This window comes from Pagrus major, chromosome 14 (genome assembly GCF_040436345.1).
Source record: "Pagrus major chromosome 14, Pma_NU_1.0".
NCBI classification, from domain to species: Eukaryota; Metazoa; Chordata; class Actinopteri; order Spariformes; family Sparidae; genus Pagrus; species Pagrus major.
The window spans coordinates 21,194,803-21,216,156 of record NC_133228.1 but is presented as its reverse complement, the minus strand read 5'-3'; the positions used below and the strand labels follow the sequence as shown (position 1 = coordinate 21,216,156).

General features: G+C 42.4%; 1 protein-coding gene across 1 annotated transcript; it reads right to left on the bottom strand.

Moving 5' to 3' along the window:
• Positions 1–1,644: 1,644 nt before the first annotated feature.
• igf1 (insulin-like growth factor 1) lies at positions 1,645–19,031 on the bottom strand. The gene is made up of 5 exons (XM_073480524.1): positions 18,816–19,031; positions 17,390–17,549; positions 5,882–6,135; positions 4,613–4,648; positions 1,645–3,748 (listed from the first exon to the last, which is right to left on the bottom strand). Exons 1-5 carry the CDS (start codon positions 18,861–18,863, stop codon positions 3,689–3,691), a joined length of 558 nt encoding a protein of 185 aa, XP_073336625.1. The 5' UTR covers positions 18,864–19,031; the 3' UTR covers positions 1,645–3,688.
• Positions 19,032–21,354: the final 2,323 nt, after the last annotated feature.

Here is a 21,354-nt window from a genome sequence, read left to right as displayed (position 1 = left end):
ACTTTTGAATGAAACAACAGAATCTTCCTCTTAAATATAAAAGGTTGAACTCAAAAGCGATAAAACAACCCTCGCTCATTTCAATTCCTTCAGGGGTTTTGTCACTACAGCCTTATTTAATGTGTTATGACTAGTAGCTTATGCAGGCTAATGTTAGCTAATGTTGAAAATCACCAGTTAATTTAGGGAAATTGGCTTATTTTGCTTTTCTAAGAGTTAAATGAGAATGTTAACACTCAAATCTTTACACTGAATATCAAGCTACAGCCAGAAGCTAGTGAGCTTAGCCTAGCATAAAGACTGGAAACACGGGGAACCAGCTAGCTTGGCTCGGTCTGAGGGGGAAGACTAGAGTTATCGCGTCACGGTTTGACCTTTTAGATATAAAATGTCATCATTTTTATTCTATTAGACATTGTGAGGTCACAGTGAGCTTGACCTTTGACCGCCAAATTCTAATAATTTCCTCCTTGAGAGCCAAATTTGAAGAAATTTCCTTAAGACGTTTTTGAAGATATAATGTTCACAAAAATGGGACAGACGGAAAACCCAAAAACATAATCCCTTAAATAAAAATCTGCCAAACAGCACCTCTGTAACTTGCGCGTTAACACACAAATCTCATCCGTTAAACTGTAAAAGGTGTATTAAAGTAACAATCTCAAAGATCTGTTTTGTTCTCTTTGGCGGCACCTGTGGCGAGAAGCTGTAACTGCAGGTTTGATTTTGAGTTTGTTAGCTAAAAGCTTTACCGCCATTGTGTTGCCTAATTAAGCGACATGTAGTGTCGAAACAGAGAGATGTATTTAAATGAAAACTTCCAAGATTACTTTAAAGAAGCTCTTGAATAATTTTTAGCAATTGACATGAATTAATCACTTTTTTTATCGGCCATATGTGAGCAGATTGTAGCATGACATGAAAAATTAGACCTTCCCCGTCCCTCTCAGTTGCCTTTCCAAGCAGTATATGCAGACGATGTGTTGTTGTTTAATGCTGCTGGATTTTGCGAATCTTTCTGTCGGATTTTCTGTGACAGAACAAAGGATGTGGCTTCATGCATGTTCTCTACGCTTCGCTAACGGAGAGCAACAGTAGCTATCGTAAGCTAACACCGAGGTTGTTGTTTGGTGGATTTTCTTAACTTTGGACCAAGCCAGGCTGGCTGATTTCCACTTTTTGGTCTTTTTGACTGCTGGCTTGAGCTTAATATTTAACGTAAAGACATTGAAAGTGAATAGAGATATTTCCCAAAATTCTGTGCCTTTAAAGCATCTGACTCATAGGAGAATCTTGGGAAATGAAGGCAAACTTGATATGCCATTATCCTGTAGTTACCACTTGTAGCCACGAGTGGCCGCTGTTCAGCAAAGGTTACGTAGTCTCGCGTTAAGTGTTTTTAATAATCAATACCATGGCTTCCAGTGAAGTGCATGTACACACACATCTCGGGACAGACAAAAGCACACCATGAATTTTAACAATCTTAATACAATTGGAAGAATCACAGTTCACAGTACTTTTGTCAAGTTATTTGGCATAAGGGATCTATATTGAGAAAATAATTCAAAAACAGTAGAAAAAATAGCATTTTGCCTTCTTGGGACCACAACATGGCATTTTCTTTTTTCTTTTTTTTTTTTAATCTCCATGCATTCACAGATTTCCCAAAGATACATTTACTCGCGTACACTACTACCTTATTGAAACAGCTTACAAATAAAAACACTATTATTAAAATGGTGGCCACAAGGCTGTGCAAAAGGGAAGACCTCCAATGTAAGCCCTGCCATCTGTCTGTCTTAGCCATCTCTTGCAAGTAACAAACTACAAAATAGCACCATTATACAGTGGATAGGATTCTTAATACAGTTTTGTTATATGAAACCATCATGTACAATGAATGATAGTAATGCATAGGTTAACATAAATGGGAGTACTGTTTGATTATACACAGGCAGAGGAGGCAGAGCCAGAGATGAGATGTCTTGGGCGGTTTGTGAGATAAAATAATTGGTAGTCCACATGGAGGCTTGAACAAACAGCCTCATGCAAGGACTTCTCAGAACTGTTTGTGTGTGCTTGACCTTTGCACAAAGTTACACAACTCTCATTTACACTGTGGGTGCTTTTTTTTTTTTGCATGTGTGTTTGTGTACCGTTAAATGCGTGCCGTATCTCACATCTGCAGGAGGACGAGTCATTTCGGTCTATTTACCAAATCATGTAATCTTCGCGTTTCGTCGTTGGACTTTGCGACGGGCGCCGCAGAGTTTCGTTGCACTCTAGTAATAATGGCAGCCCGAGCAACGACTGAAGTTGCAAAGTTCTCGGCCTTCATTAACCGACAAAATATTATAAGCCAAGATCGGTCAATCATTAAACTTAACATCTATGGAGGCTTGGGGACAAATCGCTAGTTCTTCAAGAGAACACGAGTAATGATGATTTGACTGCAGTTGATACTTCTCTGTGAGTGCTTTGGCTCTTTCTGTCACTAAACTTTAATGACTTGTGTTTAACCTTGAACACAGGCCTCCACTCAGACTCGAATGTTGATCATCGCCGACTGGATTGTTGACAAAAAATCTGATTTGGCCGCGGCGGTGACATGTGAAAAGGATGCAGACGACAAACATTTTGCCTGATTGTCGCTATTTGACTTATTCCACTGACTTGTGCCAAATGCACTTTGAATCCACTGAATGACCCATTTCTGACAACCAAACAAGCGCCACGCAACGAGCGGCCAAAGAAACTTTAATTCAATTTAGCTTCTGGTTAATTTGATTCTCTATTTTGGAAAATAGGCAAAAGCACAGTCTTGTTTTTGGAATACCTACTGTTCCTTAAAATACCCTCTAATGGTGCTTGATCTGTTGTTATAGAGGTGTTTGGATTGTAGACTCAGACCTCAGGTTCTCAACACTTCCTGCAGCTTAGGAGGGATTTGGATTGGACTCAAGCCTTCGACTTACTCCACTTAGACTGAAGAACGCTGCCTTCAGTCAATGAGACGAAGGGACTTTATGTAAAATAACTACAATGTTTTAAAGCCTGATAATGAACCACCTGGTCTTTGTGCTTTAAAGCGAACGTTTTTTACTTATTAAAAATATCCTCAGTAATGCACGGTGCATGAAAACAAACGCTGAAGTTAAGATGATCAGATTTTTAACTGTAATATGTGACCGGTGAAGAAGTATCCTGTCTTACGGACAGAGTGAACGAATCCACTCTCTCAGAGAAAAAGGATTTAACCTCCGCAGAGTTCAAGGGACGGGGACGGACCGCTCGTTAGCAAAAAACGCAGCCTGCAGCTCTCTGATTGGCTGAAGCCCAGATCCGTTCCCACCTTTCCTGGAGCCAGGGGATGCTGCAGCTCACACATGGAGGTATAATAAGCTCTTGTTCGTGTCTCAGCAGCTAAACTAGTCTGTTACATTGCATTAACAAAGAATTCCTCCCGATATGGAATGGTGCAGTGTATAAAATAATCACAAGATCCCTCATCAAACCCTTAAACACCACTTAGCTCTCAGCTTTCAATCATTCTGAAGAGCTTTTCGGACCATTGTTAGCCTCCTCTTTGTTTTGTTTTACAGTGAACCATTCCACAGGGGTACCAGGTAAGGCCACTCCCTTCTCTCTTCCCAAGTCGCTGGGCATTTGTCCATTCGCTCCTTCCCTACATTCTGTAATTTCTGCCCCCCGTGTTGCCTCGACTTGAGTTTTTCGGATGCACTTCCTGCAACGAAAAGAGAAACAAGTTTCAGACAGATAGCCGAGAAACAGCGGATACAGGATAAAGATAGCAAGCTTTGGGGACAGATTTGGGTCTGAAATATGCATCTGCATCCATAAAAACATGGTAAAAATAAACTTGGTCATGGAAATCGCTACCAGTACACAACACAATGTGGGCTTGTTGTAAAGAGTGATAAAAGTTCATAGGGTGTGCTCCTGACATGCTAACACTGGATCTCAACCACCACGAAGCAATCCGTCTACCTTCAGGCTTGAAGTGTACGCGGTTTCTACAAATACACAAATGTTTTATCTTCTTTTGAAGTCAATTCAAATTTCAGTTTGACTTCCAGAGAGTAGGAACCATTTACGCAGCAATTACAGCACACCGCAATCCACAAATTAATGAACTGATGAGTGATGTGGAAGCTGCACATGTAGATACACTGCCTCATCTCCGGACCTCACATGTGTCAGGCTGTTATGGTGAGACGCCAGAATTTCAGCACATAATGTACAGTAGCAGAGTGGAGATTCTGCCTGGGGAGCAGGAGTGCCACTGGGTCTACCACAAAAACCACTTAGTTCCTTCTCTTGCTAATGGTTTTCTTTTTTGAGAGAAGGGTAAAAAGCACACGGTCAAATCTTAAAAGGATCACACTCTCCCGCAGGTTGGCAACTCAAGGATGAAACAGAGTCTGCATTTAGATCTCACGCTTCTTTTTTCGGCCAAGAGATTAAGATTTCAACTAAATCTCTTTTCTCGTTTCTAAAAAAGGTTCTGAGTGGAGCAGTTGTATGGCTTCAGTGACATTAAGAAAATAACAATAAAATTAGATAACAAAGTTTCCACAGGCATGCATACCTTGAAGGATGAATGACTATGTCCAGGTAAAGGTCTCTGTGGAAGGAAAACGAAGCCACTTAAGTTGGATGTATTCATCTCTTGCTATACATTGAGCTGCTCGCTAACTTGAACCTACAGTACAACAATTTGGAAAATGTGCTGAATGAGATGAGAAGTTTGAGACCGCACTCATGTCTGTACAGCCATCTGGTTAGCTTAGCATAAAGACCGCAAACAGGTGGAAACAGCTAGCCTTCTGTCAGAAAGTGCCTCTCATTTTTACGTTTCATTCATCAGCGAGATTTAGTTAGCCTCTACCCACCAGCACCTCTGAAAATAATTATTTAACACATTTTATCTCGCAACCAACTGAATACCCCTCGCCTCACCCTCCCTAAAGTCAGTGTTTGGTTTGTCCGTCCTCGGCTACTGTAGAAACATGGCGATGCCACATGGTGGACCCGCTAGGCTCATTTATGTCCCCATGACGTACAATACGTCCATTTCAAACAATATAACCGTCAAGGCCCACATACTTCCACACGTCCTTCACGTTGGCCTGGATGTTAAGCGATACAACCACTTTTCCTTCACCACCGTCCAACTCTCATGTTCCTGTCCAACCTCCTTTCAGCTGTTCTGTAACTGTTTGTCTCTGTGCCCAGGTGAAGTAACGTCAGACAGACGTTTAAAACTTTGCATAACCTCTCCTCAAAAAGTTTAGCTGTTGTTAGAACTTCCTCCTCTTGTCCTGTGATCGTGTCTCGCTTGAACTATTTGCTACAACGCTAAAAATATGGACGACAGAAGGCTCCGTCCATATCCGCATATAACACTGAGCATAAATTAGCCTTAATGTACAAAAAACAAAATGTAACGGTGTAGGACTTAGTGGCATCTAGCTGTGAGCTTGCAGATTGCGACCAACTGAATACCCCTCACTCTCCCTGGCGCCAGTGTTTGGTTTGTCGATACCGGGTTACTGTAAGAACATTGCGGTTCGACATGGCGGACTTTGTAATTATTTAAGACTCATTCTAAGGTCTAATAATGAATAATATTTCCTGCACACTGGACCTTAAATAAGAGGCTGTGTGATGCTATTTTCTTTGCTATCAACTTTAGCCGTTTTCTTTATGCTAAGCTATGCTGAATAAACATATATGAGTAGCAACAGTATCAATCTTCTCATCTGTATTATTATTATAAGTGCATGCTCTGACAGAAGCTACCAAAACATCAATCCTGTTCTCTTTTTTTTTCAGTGTTGTTCGGTGCTGTGCTCACCTTCTTGTTTTTTGTCTTGTCTGGCTGCTGTGCTGTCCTACGCTCTGTGCCCTTGTCCACTTTGTGCCCTGCGTTACTAACCTTGGGTGCTCTTGGCATGTCTGTGTGGCGCTGTGCACGCACAGAGCGAGCAGCCTTGCTAGTCTTGGCAGGTGCACAGTACATCTCCAGACGCCGCAGCTCACAGCTTTGGAAGCAGCACTCGTCCACAATGCCACGTGACCGCCGTGCATTGGGGCCATAGCCAGGTTTACCTGTTACAGGAAAAACAGCACAAGTTAGATTACTGTGTAGACAGGAGAGGTGTTGGCAGCAAAGTACAGTAGCTGGTCCATATTAGTCCTGAAACTCTGGGTGACAAATTCTTTCAGTGTATTTTTTTTTGGGTGGGACCCCATGGGACCTTATTTAGGAAAAACAGTATGGTAGTGAATGAAGAGAGACAAATAATTTTTTGATCCCGCTTGATTTGTGCCTCCTTGATATGATGTTTGTCAATTTAAAAAGATAATTTTCCAAGTCAAGAGAGTCGCAGTTTGTGGTAAATAAAGTAAAATATCTAGTTTTGTGTTAAACCGCTCAGTGAACTAGATCTTCACCATACACCAACATGGATCAGAAAAGGTACTAAAACAGATGAAAATCACAATAAATCTGCTCATATTGACAACTGCAGTTAAGTGAAAGGAGTTGGTCAGTTCTGTCATCTGTTAATATACAGGAGCAGCTCTACAATGTTTAAGTTATGAGTTTCGGTGAGCGTTCAACGAGAATGTTAAACGATGTTTAATGTCCATGACAACTATTGTAGACTCATTTAGCCACTTGTAAGCAACCGATAGATATGCATATAATTCAAACGTGGGTTATTTACAAGCGTATTTCATATCTTTAAACAAACTGGAACATTTCTTAAGCTCACGTTAAACACAGACCTTCTTTCAGGCATTTAACCGGAAACCCATTCAAGAAACCCATTCACGTCAGGACGAGGGAACCGGACTTATTCCCAGGTTTTAGGACTCCTTACGGCCGGGTCACAGGTTTGATTCCTCTGATATATGAACAGTCTTAATGACATCGATTTCTTCCGTGTAAAATTTACAGTGTATCACATTGCACACTATGGACCCTTCCTGGCAGCGGCCTCCCTGTAAAAGGGGGCCACATGCACCCAAACGTTGAGAATATCATGGTCCATTTTGGACCAGGTATCTTTTACACAGAGGCCTGTCCAGTGAGGCCAAACCACGAGCCCTCTGGGCCCGATCAACCTGCAGGAACAGCCAGGCCAGGCTCTGAGGCCGCTCCCCCGTTTGGCTATGCCCCACTGTTCATTCACATTTTCATTTGGCAGCAGCCTGAGCCACCTGGAGTCTCTCCGGTAGAACATGGACGCTAAAGGCCGTGACATGGTGCACCTTTCGAGGCCAGTCTTGTGAGCTGGAAATTCTCGTGTAGTCTGTGTAATATCACGTAAAACATTACCTTTAGGTGTGACACTCAGCTTTTTGACTCGGTGACCACATCGAGTTACCATGATGCCAATACCCACTTCCTCTCTCAACTCCCTTACCCCCCGAAACCCACCCTCGTTTGGTGGCCTTTAGAAAAAACTCCAACTCTCCATTTACAATTCCCAGCTCACCTTGAGCAATATAGCCCTGATGGGCTTTTCCCTGTTACCAAATAAAATAATAATAATTTAATATGGCATTTACAAGGAGGAAATGCCTTTCCCTCTCAGAGTTAATAGCTCTTGGCTCGGTAGCCTGCCAGTGCTGACAAAGTGCATTAACTTCTGCTCTCTGTCTGCCTTGTCCTGACAATGTTGTTTTGGACTGAAAGCAGCTTTCATTCAGAAACAGAAGCATCTTTCTCCTCGGACACCCGGACACAAAGCAGAGTGGACGATAATGGAGGTGTGAATGAGAGGGAGGAAGTTGGGGGAGGACAATAGGGAGGCTTTTCAAGTTCAGGTAGAATGATGCTAAAAATACACCGTGCACATGCATTATTTAGGGAACAGGAGAACCGGATTTACCCAGATCTCAAACTGCCAAAATGGACGTGGTAAATGAAATATGTAGATAACAAAAAAAATCTGAATTTAGCTTTTGATTTTTGTGTTTGTTTTAATCTTAAAATGCAAATTTATTGACAGCTACATCTTGTGTTTTGTAGTCTTTTTAGTCCTTTCAGCCGTCTGAACAGTAACTCTCATATTCCCCTGCAGTGTATCAGTGGGAACGGCCTTGGCTGCTATTTTAACACCTGATGTCGAGGCATTTAGAAAGACAGAAATATGACATTGAGCCCTGGTTGGCGATTATATAATGGCAGCTGAAAGCCAAAAGAGGGGCCGTGCCTCGTTGCCTGGCCTGTTTTTCAATCCCTCCCAATAAAGCCTTGCAAATTAACATCCGCTATTATTCTGAAAATAGCTTGCAACCCTGCTGCACAAACAGCTGGAAGGGGGAGAAAAATCAGCTGGCACCGGTTGTAACATGTAGGATAATCAGCTCGGGCAGGTTGGGGAAAAACACGCATATAATAATCAGGTCTAAAAGCTTTGGAAGGTCTTAAATGCTTCAGTTCCATGGATAACTGATGTAATCCCTCATAAACAAAGAGTTGTTTTCTGTGACTGTTGTTAAACAAATAGGTAAACAACCTTTTCTGCCAATGCTCCCTGCCTCACGGCCCTCTGCTGTATGAAATGGACTCTGGGTGGAGGACGAGGCGATCACGCATGCTGATGAAGGTCAGATTAGAAAAGCGTGCGTCAGCGGTTCAGCCATTTCTACACAGTTATAGTAATACGTGAGGAGTTAAAGGATGTAGACGCCCAGCTAGATAAAATAAAGGAAGACTCCACCAACAATCTGTCCGTTGAGTAAAGAAGTCCTTTATCTGTACGTTCAAGTAGACGTTAAAGGATAAGTTCACCCAAAAATTAAAATTCAGTCATTATCTACTCAGCCCCATGCCGATGGAAAGTTTAAAATGTTAAAAAAAACAACCGAGAGCAAACATGAAATGGTTTCATACAGCTTGCAAGTCTCCAGAAGCCTCGAAATCCAAAATCGATTTGCAAAGACGTTATTTACACCCTTTACAGGCCAAAATCTTGACCATAGCGCACATCGTCCGAAAGTGGGTGCACAAGCTTGAAAGTGTCGAGGGCATTCAAAAGGTCTTCTCAAAATAATTTGGAATATCTTGGCTTCTGGAGACTTGGATTCACCGAATAAAGACTTTTTTAACACCCTTGATGTGCGTTCGAGCTTGTAGCGCGTATAACTTAGCAGCTACAGTGAGGAATCAGCTTTAAAAAAGGGTCTTTTTTAGAATCTCAGGGCTTCCGGAGACTTCGATTACTCCAAATGAGTAGTATGAAGCCATTTTATGTTTCCTTTTGGTTATTTTAAATCAAGTCCCCATCTACTTGTTGTTCAGGAGAATGCTGTAACACTGCTCTACTGTGAAGAGCCAGAAATGTTTTGAGGACTACAACTTCCCATCAGCAAGAGGGTGAGTAGATAATGACTGAATTGTCATTTCTAGGTGAACTTATCCTGTAATACCTTGAAGGACAATAGATTTTACTTTTTACTCTTTTAAAACTTATATAAATCCATTTGTGGCTGAATTGGTGGAGTCATCTCGATATTGGCCTGCATCACAGGGGTGTGTTGCCTTCAGAGTCCGTTGGGACAATGACTTACACTCCAAGAGGCGATGCCAAAAGGATTTTATAACTTTGGGAACATTATGATGACAATCGTTCTATCTTCTGTCGGGAGGATTTCTTCATGGAATTAGCCTAAAAATAATCTGCCAAGGGTGTGCTGATGGATGTATTTGACTTACCAATGCAGCACCTCGCGAGGTGATGTCAAGTAATCGTTTTAAGCTGGACGACCTTTTTCTTTCCGGGGCTCACGCAGAGGTCTCATTGAAATGAATGAGGAGGCTGTAATTATACTGTAGAAGTGGTTTGAAAGGTTTCTATGGCAGTTTTAATACCTTCTGGCACGTTTCCTTTTTTCCCCCCGTACATCTCAATATTTTAAATAGTATCTTCCGTGAATCCAGGCTGACTGCAGGTGCCGTCCTCCACGAATTTCAGAGCCACAATTCAAACACTTGATACTTGAAAGAGTATTAATTTAATGATTTACGTTAGACTCCGATCCGCCAGCATCCTTCTTAACAGAAAACTATGCCGTAGAACCGACGTAGAACCGTCCTCAACCTGCCAGCTTAAGTTTAGATGAAGTGTTTCATCCGATGCCATCTAACAACTTTGGTTTGGTGTTTGACAGCCTCAACGCACATCATGTTCATTCCTCTGAGGATCGGCAATGCAGAGAGAGAGAGATGGCTGGATTCCCCCATTCCAGAGTGGCACAGAAAGCATCTGAGTTTTACAGCTTGGTCATGGTCAATAAAAAGCAGTGGATTCTTGGAGCCTGTGCACTGCTCTTCTTGCGAAGTGTCAGGCAGTTTACGGCTGGGCAGGGACTATAAGAGCTGCTAAAGTACTGGAAACTATCTCTTTATCACTGGTACCACAAAGAGTTTATGGCATGAGTGAAGTGTTCTGCACCTTGACGTTAGAAACTCGTCCAAATGTTGACAGTGTTGATCACGGCTTTATCAATACAGATCAACATGGTTTTATTAAGTAGTTTTTTTCAGGGGGGTTTGAGGCTGATTTTGAAACTGACTGATAAGGAAGTGATGACAAATGTATAGAGTTCTTTGACTTTGGTCATTTAAAGGTCTTATTTAGAAGACAGTTGGTGATTGAGTCTCAAATACTGACGCGTTGGGTTGGTCGGTCCGGCCGAGCACCAACCCAAACATCGGTATTTGACTGGTGGAGATATTTATAACAGCCTGTCCTCATCAGAAAAACAACCACATGAAAGCAGCTTATTATGACCTATATTTACCTTTCTTGTTAGGCGGTGACCTCTAGTGGCTGCACTATTTATTACGACTGCTAAGGAGGAAGTGAGGAGAAGCAGTATAAAGAAAGTTGGACGGTCGGGTAAAACAAGCACAGGACTTTCATCAGAAGACAGTTGCTTGTGTGCAACAAGTCAATACTACGTTATTTTAACTTACTAATGTAGAAGTTACATCACGTACATAATGTAACGTAACGTAGGTAAGTTTGTTACTGAAGTGACAGAAGTAACGCACTGATTTTAACCCTAACCATAATGTTTTCCTAAATCTAACCAAATAGTTTTGGTGCCTAAACCTAACCAACTGCAACCAATGTTTTGTGTTTTGGGATTGTTTTGGTTATTTTACTAATGAAGTTACGTCACGTACATAACGTAACATAATTTATTTACGTGACGTGGGTGCGTTTGTAAAAAAATGATTTTTAACCCAGACTACAAAGTTTCCCTAAACCTAACTGAACTGTGATGGTATGACGAAGGTCAGGTACAACTGTCGTGGTACCCTGTGACACTCACATTGTTTTGGGACTCGCTGGCAATCGACCTATCCCGATGTATTGAAATGAGGATGTTTTGAAACATTAGCAACAAAGACAAAGTCCTAACTGTTTTTGCTTTACTAGCAACGTTTCGGTCCAAAATTTGATCAAGGTAAAGTCAAAGGTCTGAGGTCAGTTTGACAGGGTTCTCCTTGTCATTGAATCTATTTTTGTTCCACTAAAGGGAAAAAAGGTTGAGAAAAAGTGATCAACATTTTGCAGGATCCTCCGATATGTCCTCAACTGAAATGCAAATGAAAAACAATTTACGAGTCTAACTAAGGTAAAAAAAAACGGATGCCTTTCTGGCAGGATATCAACTATGAATCTGCAATTCGATACATCCTACATTGTGTGATTGGATCAAACCGAGGAAGGTTTTCCAAGGTAAAGTACTGTTTAGTCCCAGAGTGTCCTCAAATCCCTCGTGTCTCAGCTTCACCTAATGTACAGATCTAAATCTGGAGGGAGCCGGCCTGTCCTTTTCATGAGATGCCTCTTTGTTCCGCTGAGCTGTAATTCACAGAAGGGTCAGAGACTTGTAGTTCAGGTCTTAATGGGAAAACGACACCTTTTCTCAGTGATGGAGAGGACACAGGAGGTCTTTCTTCAGATCTCAGTGACTTCCGCTGTGTGCTCAGGTCCAGTGTAAAACTATGGAGGGAGGAGGAGGGGGGTGTCCTGATCATCCTGTAATCCACATAATCCCCTGCTGCTGAGGGACAAGGCCTAGCTATGCGTGTTTGAGTGGGTGCGTGTGTGCGTGCACGCATGTGACGTGCTGTTTGCACATTCTACCTCTTTTCTCCAGCTCCAGTAGCTTTGAATAAAATTGACAGGGACAAACACTGAAGGGGAAGTCTCATCAATGGCTGCTAAAAGCAATTTCCCCTCTTCTTTCCACCTTCCACTCACATGCCATTAGTACAAGCCAAAACAACTAAAAAAAAAAAAGCACCACGTTTCGCATTTGGCTGCTCTCTTTTATTAGAACTTGGTGTGCTAACAATTAGCTCTTGGCCAGCAATGAGGAATTATTCCATCTTGTCGTAACTCAAGAGAGTTTAGGCATCATTCATTTCACAGAAATCAGCAGGAAGATTATATATCTCACACTCACTGTGGAATAAGTGTGAATATTTTAGCATGAACTGATAAAATATGAAGTGACTTCGGACAGGGAGCCACTTAGCACTCACACTTTAGCCAAAAAACTCCCATAACAGATCTGATTCATGGAATGAACATCGCAGTGAAATCACCCCACGGTCCTGCCTGCTAAAGCATTACAAAGACAACTGAGGATTTCTAGGTCAGGCTAATAATTGGAAAAACTGACTACGTTTGTGGATTTTTTTTTTTTTTTTTTTTTTCTGTTTCATAAACCGCAGTTTGTTTCATTACCTAAAAAAAAAGAATTTCCACCAAGTAGTATTTAGCATTTCTTTCAGGGTAGGAAATCTGTAGTCTTAAAATGCAAGTGTGCTACTTTACTGGTGACATGCGTAAGGTGGATCGGCAGAAGCACTCTGAGCACAGAAAGCCCACTGTCGTTGCAACACCGTCTCTGGACACATTATCAATCAGAGCGCTGCCAAGTTCAACACGGCCAGACTGGAGGGGAAGAGTTCAGGGAAAGGAGCACGCCTCCTTTGGCCAAGCTGTTACGCTGCCGGGTCCTTTATACGACAGAACCCAAATGGATTCTCCAGATATTTTACGCAAACAGCCACTGGTACATGTGGCGACCGAGAGAGAGAGAGAAGAGAAGGAAAAGGAATGACAGAGAGAATATGAGAGAGCGAGAGAAACAGAGGAAGACAGGGAGCAGCATATTTTCCGAGGCACAGCACCCCGCTGCTCAAACCTCATCGTCTTTTCAGAAAAAGGATGGAGTGTTCGTGAAATACACCTCTTTTTCAACACAGGAAAATGTGGCATTGATAGATGGACGCTGTGCAGTTCAGTGACTGCACAGTGTAAGGTAATGCGGGAAAGACAAATACATTCCCTGTACCACAAAAAGGTCTGTTCCTGCTTAAGAAGTGTACGCTGCATGAGGATTCATGAGTTACATTGGCCTCCATTCAACACTTTCTCATGAGATGAATACAGACAGTAGTGCTATGCTTCTATAGCCTGTGAGAGACATTTACAAAAACTGTAGTAAAGCTCCTCCATCAGTAGCCAACACTTTGTCACATTCTCACATCATCCAATCTCTGGACACCCTCATACCTTGTCAAAATCCTCAACATTTCATCAACTATAAGCTTCAGCTGCAGACACTTCCTGGGACCATTTTGTAAAACTTAAGATACAAATCAGTAAGATGGAATTCACCAATGAGCTTGACTCTTTAGAAGAAATCATCTAAGAGGAGAACGCCAAAGTCTCCTATATGCTAAATGCTTTCGATCATGTCGTCCATGATCTTCGACTGTCTCTCGGCCTAAAATGAAGAGAACACGATCATTTCTACAAGTGAAGTGCTGCAACAGAGGGAATCCAAAGACCAAAAAGTCTTAACTGGCAGAAAACTGGCATTCGAGCAGGCTGTCATGACCACTTCACAGCATGTGGGTGTTGCCAGCAGCATCTGGAGGAACAAGACTCGCAGCTTCGCAGCAGCTTGGTGGCTCTCCAACAACGCTCTGGCAAACGGCGTACAAAGGGCCTGATGCAGAGAGTGATGTTGACTGGTCCTGGAAAAGCTGCATGCAGGGGTGGAGGAATGTGGCGGTGGGGTTGGTGGGGAGCAGTAGCAAGGTGCATGGTGACACTGTTGCCAGACAGGAATGGGATGATGCAGCAAAAAACCTTGGTGCAGGGGATCGATAATGTTAAGGTTACGCAACTGAAACTTTTGGTTCAGGCAATGGTTAGGGTTCGGTGTCTGGGCTAGGATAATGGGTAAGACTAAGGCTTGATCCCATTTCCCATTTTTAACCCTACACCTAGTTTTCGAGTGCCCCTTGCCCCTCAGAACAGAGTTACAAGGGGTAGTGGTTGTGAACTTTCCCTTAGATATGGAACTTCAAGACCCTTAAATGTCATCAGTTGTCGTCGATGGCGTTTAAGTAAACAGACATGACTGGACATTTCCAGCATGCGGTGTTCAGCTTTGATGATTTCTCTTACTTTGGCAGTCCTGTTTACTATCACAATGCCATTTCCCATTTATCTGTTGGGGATAGAAAAGCATGGACGCTCGACCTTCGTTCACAACTTCATGCAATCAATCAATCAATCAGTCATCAAACAACAAAGAACACTGCTTCATTACCTGGCCACTAGCGCAGCTTTATAGGCTAACATTAGCAACAAGATCGTACCCTGCCAGTCTGCACTGATATTAGAGGAGCAGTTTACATTTTGGCCATGCAACATTGGAAAACAGGCCCAAGTATTCCAGTGTGATTGGATACTTACTCTGGTAACAAAGCCATCTGCAGTCTCAACTTCCACACCCTTACTTTCCGTCTAGCTACATAAGGGTTAGTGTTTCGTCACCGGTACTAACAGTTGACACTGGACAGAAATCCACAATCATCTAATATGAACCAACTTCTTCGCCATACCGGGCTTTGCATGGACAAGATGGGAGCACAAAGGCACTAGACTGGAAAGGTCTGTTGGTCCACCCAAATATTAATAGGAATTACGTCCATACTAGATGATTCTGCACCTTGCAATCTACTATACATCGAATACCACTCTCCCGGAAGTTTTGCCCCCCTTAATGCACATGTTGCATGGAGGTTTGGCTGGTTTGCCTACACTTAAGGTGCAGCAAGTGATTCAGGAGTCTCATTCCCAGGTTGTCGAATACCAATCCACCAACCCAAAGCTTTGGTATTTGACAACCTTGGAATGAGACTCAATAATCAAGTATCTTTATCCAGAATTGCTTACTGCACCATTGACCACATGGATATTGTAGAAAACAAGCATTTTAAAAAATGTCGGCATTGTGGTTTTGTAGGATTGTCCTACTTTAGCGTTCTTGTCTGGCAGTAGTGTAAGTCCAAGAATCAAGAGAACTGTACGCAATTTCCAACAGAAGGGACAGCAGGCCATCAAGCCGCTGTGTAAACCGTAGAGTTGGCTTTAAAATGGATCCGATGGATTATAACTGTTGTTACAACTGTTGGCCTCAACCCTCACTGAGTCACCTGGGCAAGAAAGCCTAAAGGTAAGACACCATGTAGTTAACTTGTCCTGACATGATATTTTGGGCATTCAGGCAACAGCGTTGACTGAAGTTTTTGTCTATATTGTAAAAATTGGAGATGACAGGAGTCAAACGTAGACCTTCAAAACTTAAGCAAAGATATGTTATGATACTATAAACCAACAATTACTTTAGCCATCACTTGTTTGGAAGAGCAGTAAGAGCATTGGAGCCATTAAGAGTGATAATGTCTTTGGTAAAATGTTGTTAAATGAGTTCAGATACGAGTGCTGACCATGCATATTAAAATAAACGGTCTATTGTCCAGTTTTTAGCCATGCTAGCTACGTGATTGGTCAGTCGGTTCCCCATTTTGGTCCAGACTGAAATACTATTGGATGGATTGCCATACTTTGTACAGACATTCGTGTTCCCCAGAGGATGAATCTCTTAAATTTCCCGTAGCGCCATCATCAGGTCAAAGTAATAATGACATTCCCATCAGCCTGTGCTGTACTTTGTGTTTAGTGCTAATTAGCAAATGGTGACATGCAAACATGCTAAACTCAGATGGTGAACATTAGCTTCTGAATATTAGCATGTTAACATGTAGCTGAAAGCACCACTGTGTACAGTGCCCTCACAGGGCTGTTAGCATGACTGTTAATATCTTATCAGAAAAATGTACTTTTCCATTTTTTGGCTTTTCATAGCTTTAGATTAGCATCGATATACACTCTGCTTTACTCTCCTGTTACAGTGAGGCTGGGATCCAAAGACTGGCCCCCCTCTTGGCCCCAAATCTCCCATCAGTCACCAGGTTCTCCAGAAGGTGTATCTACAAACCACTCCAGGTTCAGGTGAGGTAAAAGCAATCAATTACTGGAAAAGAGAGCGACTGCATATGCACTATAGGTGCTGATGATTTACCGCAGAAATCTTATATCGTCTTCTTCTTTTCTTTGTGAAATTGGCAGCTGACAAAGTCCACCACATGTGGAAAATCTTTCACAGGTTTGGGAATGAACCAAACCATTAATAATGGATTGTTTTGACAAAATTGCACAGAAGTCAGGGGGACAATCAATTATTATAAAAATAAGAAGACTGATTTTTGAGGAGATACGACGCTCCTCCAGGACGTTTTGTGGGGAAATTGGCTTAATTGATGGACGTCGGCCAAAAAAATGTGAATAATGAGGTTAAAAACCTCAACTCTGTGGTGTCTGAGCTCACTATACTGCTAATGTACACTCACACTGTGCGTCTGACAGAGAGATCAGGATACATGTCCTGAGAAACACTGGTGGAACATTGCACCTAACCTCGGTAGCTCCATATATCCTGTGCTGTTCTGGGCTGGGTTGTACCCTTAATGGAAAAATCGGAGATTTAAATCCTGGATTCTTGGTGGAGGGTTTTCTTTGGGTCGCTTTCCCTTCTCTGGTGGAAAAAAGAAAAAACTTCACTGCAACATTTAGTTTCTACCCCTCCTCTTTCTTGGAGATAGTCGGCCAAATTCCACTTAAAGCCCTTCGATTTGCCACCAACAATATAGTCACTCATTTCATTTAGGTTTTGCTCGCTCCTGTTCATCAATGAGAGCAGCAGCATTGACACAGGCATGAATGTGAACTTGAGGGGAAGATGTAAGAGTGGAGGAGGAATGAATGAAGAGAGGGAACATTAATGCAGAGGAAAGTCAAGACAAGATGTCAAACTGGCTGCTTTTTTATTTATGAGCTCGCTGGAGGTGGAGAGCTCTGGGACGGATACAGCCAACCTTTATGAATAAATAAAAAGGTGCACTTACTGAAATAAAAGCCTCTCTCTCCACACACAAACTGCAGCGTGTCGACCAGCTCCGCCCCGCACAGGGTCTCTGGGCCCGCCCCTGTTGCCGTCGGAGTCAGGGTGAGGACGCACAGCAGTAGTGAGAGGGTGTGGCTACAGGAGATACAGCACATCGCACTCTGCAGCACAGGGACAAGATCACCAGAGAGATTTTCATTTAATTCAAGCAAGGACAGTCACAGTAGCGCCTATGTTGTTACAGCTGGTGCCTTGCTCAGTGGCACCTCTAAACATTTTCCCACATAAGATTGAAACCAGTGCGCAGAGGGCTTGTTTCCCTTTCGCTCTGCTATAAAAGGGAATAAAATAAAGAAATAAAAGTGGCCGTGGCCACAGATGGTGACTTTACAGGGTTTTGGAGATGTGGAGGAAAATACATTAAAAATCCAAAGTTGCACTCGGTGCCAGAGTCAAACAGTCAAACAGGAGGCTGACCAGCTCTGATGCTCCGGAGCGCCTGTGCGCAACCGAGCAGAGCGCGTCCAAATTGAAAACACACATTTCTCCTTATCATCTCAGCCTCTGAATATGTCCTCACATGTTAACAACAACCCATGTTTAATCATTCTAAACATAATTTTTTTTTAAAAAAATCACTCTGCAGCGAGGATTCAGCGTTCACCCCTGTGCCAAAAAACAGCTGTCGGTGCATTATTACGCACAGAACTCAACCAAAAAGTGCTTCAGAATTCAAAAAGCAGAATAAGAGATGCAAAAAGCGCCAGGGATCTTTCCGATCCAAGCTGTGAGATGGAAAACGGCTCTCCCGCCAAACCCAGCCGAGGAAGCTGAGTGGGCCAAATATACATAATAAAAAGAATAAACACTAGGACACTATCCATCTGCATCACAACCTCCGACCGCACCGTCCCGACGCCCATTTAATGCTAAGCTCCCCTCTCTCTTCAGTCCCCGCAGCAGCCTCAGGTTAGATATTTAGCACTTCATAATGCACACTCAGCAGTAATTACTTTGAAAGTTGCAGAGCTGCATTAGGACTTCGTGGTGTAAAAAAAAGAGCGCAGGACGCACAGAGGATGAAACCCTCATTCATCCGAGCTGTGAACGATTCATGTCAAGATCTCCTGAAGAAAAAAAGTCAATTAAAGCACATGAAGGTGAATCTCTTGTTATCTGTTGAGGAGGAAAAAAAAAATCAGCAAGACATGCAGGACAGCTGCGCACTGACTGGATGAAAAAAGGATAAAAATCAGAATAAATCCACATGAATCATGCATTTAAAAAGCAGCAAAAATGCAAAATAAGCGATGGGAAAAAAAATCCCTTTTATTTTTTTCTGTTAAAAGTAGGTAAGGATGCTGAGTGCAAATAGTGAGCAAGTGAAGGTGATAATCTATAGTGTCAAAGGAAATCAGGTAAGTTACCTTGAAGACATCACATAAATGCCACTGAAAGGAAAGAGCGCTAGACATCCCCACGGGTCTCCGCAAGACAAAGCCCGGCGAAAATGAACTTGTTTGAAGTCATTAAAAACGGGGAGAAAGAGGATGAGATGCGGGCAATGTCACATCTCAATATTCCGACTTTGTTCCATTGCGCAGGCTCGTTTTGGAGAAGTGAGATTTAGCGAACAGGAGACGGATTTAGAGAGAAAATCCCTCACATTTATCTACATTACACAGACATTTTCAACAGGAAACAGCTGGGGCAGCATTTGCCTCCTACTCGTCCTAAGTTATTCATTAAGGATTTTGGGCACATATTCAAATAACGTCATTTCTCTTTTTTTTTTCTTTTTTTTTTTTCTCAGAACGGGATTGAATTTTGATCTCTCTAAGACTTGGTTAGTAGTTCAGATCAAGATAGAAAAAGCGGTGCTGCCCCACCACCACCACCACCACCTCCACCACCACCAGCAGCAGCAGCAGCAGGAGCTCACTCACACATTATTTTATGCGCTGAAAGCTCATGGAGGAGAAGTTAAAGACGAGCCGGAGGTTGTGATGTGACCGTCGGTTGTCGTGCGTAATTTGGCACCGCGTAATTCGGCAGCGCGTCAATCCAAAATCTGATTTTGATCAAGGCTGAAATAAATCAATAAAACACTTTTCCACTTAGTCACCACTGTGCTACTAGCGTCTATATCTAATAAAAACAAAATAAAAAAGGGCCACATACATGTGAAGTAGAGTGACTTTGGAAAAATGTGACATTTTTATTGCCTGTTCCCTCTAAACTTTGTGCTTCTGTGCAGGATTTGCTGCTTTTCTGCACTTTGTCACTTTTATTTCATGTCAGAAAACGAGTCATTTCTTCTGGTTTCTGCATTTGAGATTGAGTCATTTCAGTGCAGGTTTGTCTGCAAATGACATCTGATGACATCTGATGCTTTCATGATGTGAAAAAAGTGTAAAAAAAAAAAAAAAAAGACAGAAAAGTGAATTCACAATGAAAAACATCTTTTTTTTCTGCATATTTTTCACATTTCAGACCCCTCAGAGTAAACTCCAGAACCAGATGCTTTACTACTGGACTGACAACTGTTTGTGCAGAGTCCCTCACCCTCATCATGTTAAAGTAAGGGCCCCCAGTGTTCCCAGTATGCCACCTGAGCACCCCAGCACAGACAGGCCACAGCTCCACACAAGGCGACGGCTTAATGAGAGCTGTTTTTAGCAGGGACGGGACATCAACACTGATCTAATCACTAAAACATGAGATCAGTGCTGTGACCCAATCACAAAACAGGACACAGTCGCGTATCCCAGCATGCTCGGCCAGTGTGTGTCCGTGCATCACAAGCAAGGTCGGATCCAAAGGGGACCTGAGCTGAAGACACGCAACAGTTCGGGTTGTCGGAGGGTAAAGTGGGTCAAAACATAAGCACGATCAAATGTCCCCACATGACACGGACAGCACTGATCACACTTGTGGTGCAGAGGCTGCAGAGGGAACATGGATCCAACCTTAGCTGGAACTGAATGAGTGGTTTCCAACATGAGGTTTGGGGCTCTTGAATGGGCCGCAAGACCATTGTGAGGGGTCACAAGTAGGAGAGAACGAAGAATAGTTTCCTTTGTCAAACTTTTATTGTGAAATTCCAGATTGTTGTGATCTAAGAGGGAAGTGAAGCATTAAAGTTAACCATGGAGCGAGGAATTTGTCTGTCTGTGGTTCGCATATCTCGAGAACCCTTCATTCGATCTGCTTCACACTTGGCAGGTTTGTTGCTGAGGACGTAAGGAAGTGCAGTGTCAAATTTGGTGCAATTTGGACACGTGACATGCTCAATATTAAAACATCTTTAATAAACAGTGAACACCGCTCTGGCTTCATGGCTCTGCAGATTGATGCTGGGCTCACACATGATCCCTCTCACGTGATCTCATGATGAAGCAGGCATGAACGAAACGGAGATTAGCGTGGTACAACACCATGCTGTAGCAGAAGGTTTAATGAGTCCTGGATGAGTGGGGAGACGCGGTCAACACAGGTTTTCTGTTCATCAGTGAAAAATGGAGGTAAGATCTTCAAGTTTCTGTCAACAGTAGTATGCTAGCTAACGTAACGATGTAATCCAGACTTTAAATCATAAATATCAAACATCGTCAGAGCGGCTGAAAAGAGTCTGTGAGCAGTTCAGGACCACAGTAGAGTGAACAGGAAACACTTAGGGGGAATGGCGGACTCCGCCACTTCCAATAAAAATTACTATATAAAAGAGACTATTGCTGATAAATCACTGATCATAAATAGTATAAAAAAAGACATTTGATTTTATGAAATTTGTAAAGATTACTTCTTTATTCAGCAACAATTTTGATAACTGATTGTTAAAGATTTTCTTTAAACAAAAATTAATTGGTACCATCGTCTCAAAGGTGAATGCTTGTTTTCTTAGTCTTCTGTGATAGTAAATCGGATATCTTTGGATTTAGTTATCGGTTGAGTATTCCAATCATT

Excerpts from the sequence above, each read along its gene's own strand:
- igf1 (XM_073480524.1), bottom strand. The coding sequence starts at position 18,863 with ATGTCTAGCGCTCTTTCCTTTCAGTGGCATTTATGTGATGTCTTCAAG. Across the intron at positions 6,136-17,389 it reads AGAGAGAGGCTTTTATTTCA|GTAAACCTGGCTATGGCCCC; the intron begins GTAAGTGCACCT and ends TTCCTGTAACAG. Across the intron at positions 3,749-4,612 it reads ATAGTCATTCATCCTTCAAG|GAAGTGCATCCGAAAAACTC; the intron begins GTATGCATGCCT and ends TTTTCGTTGCAG.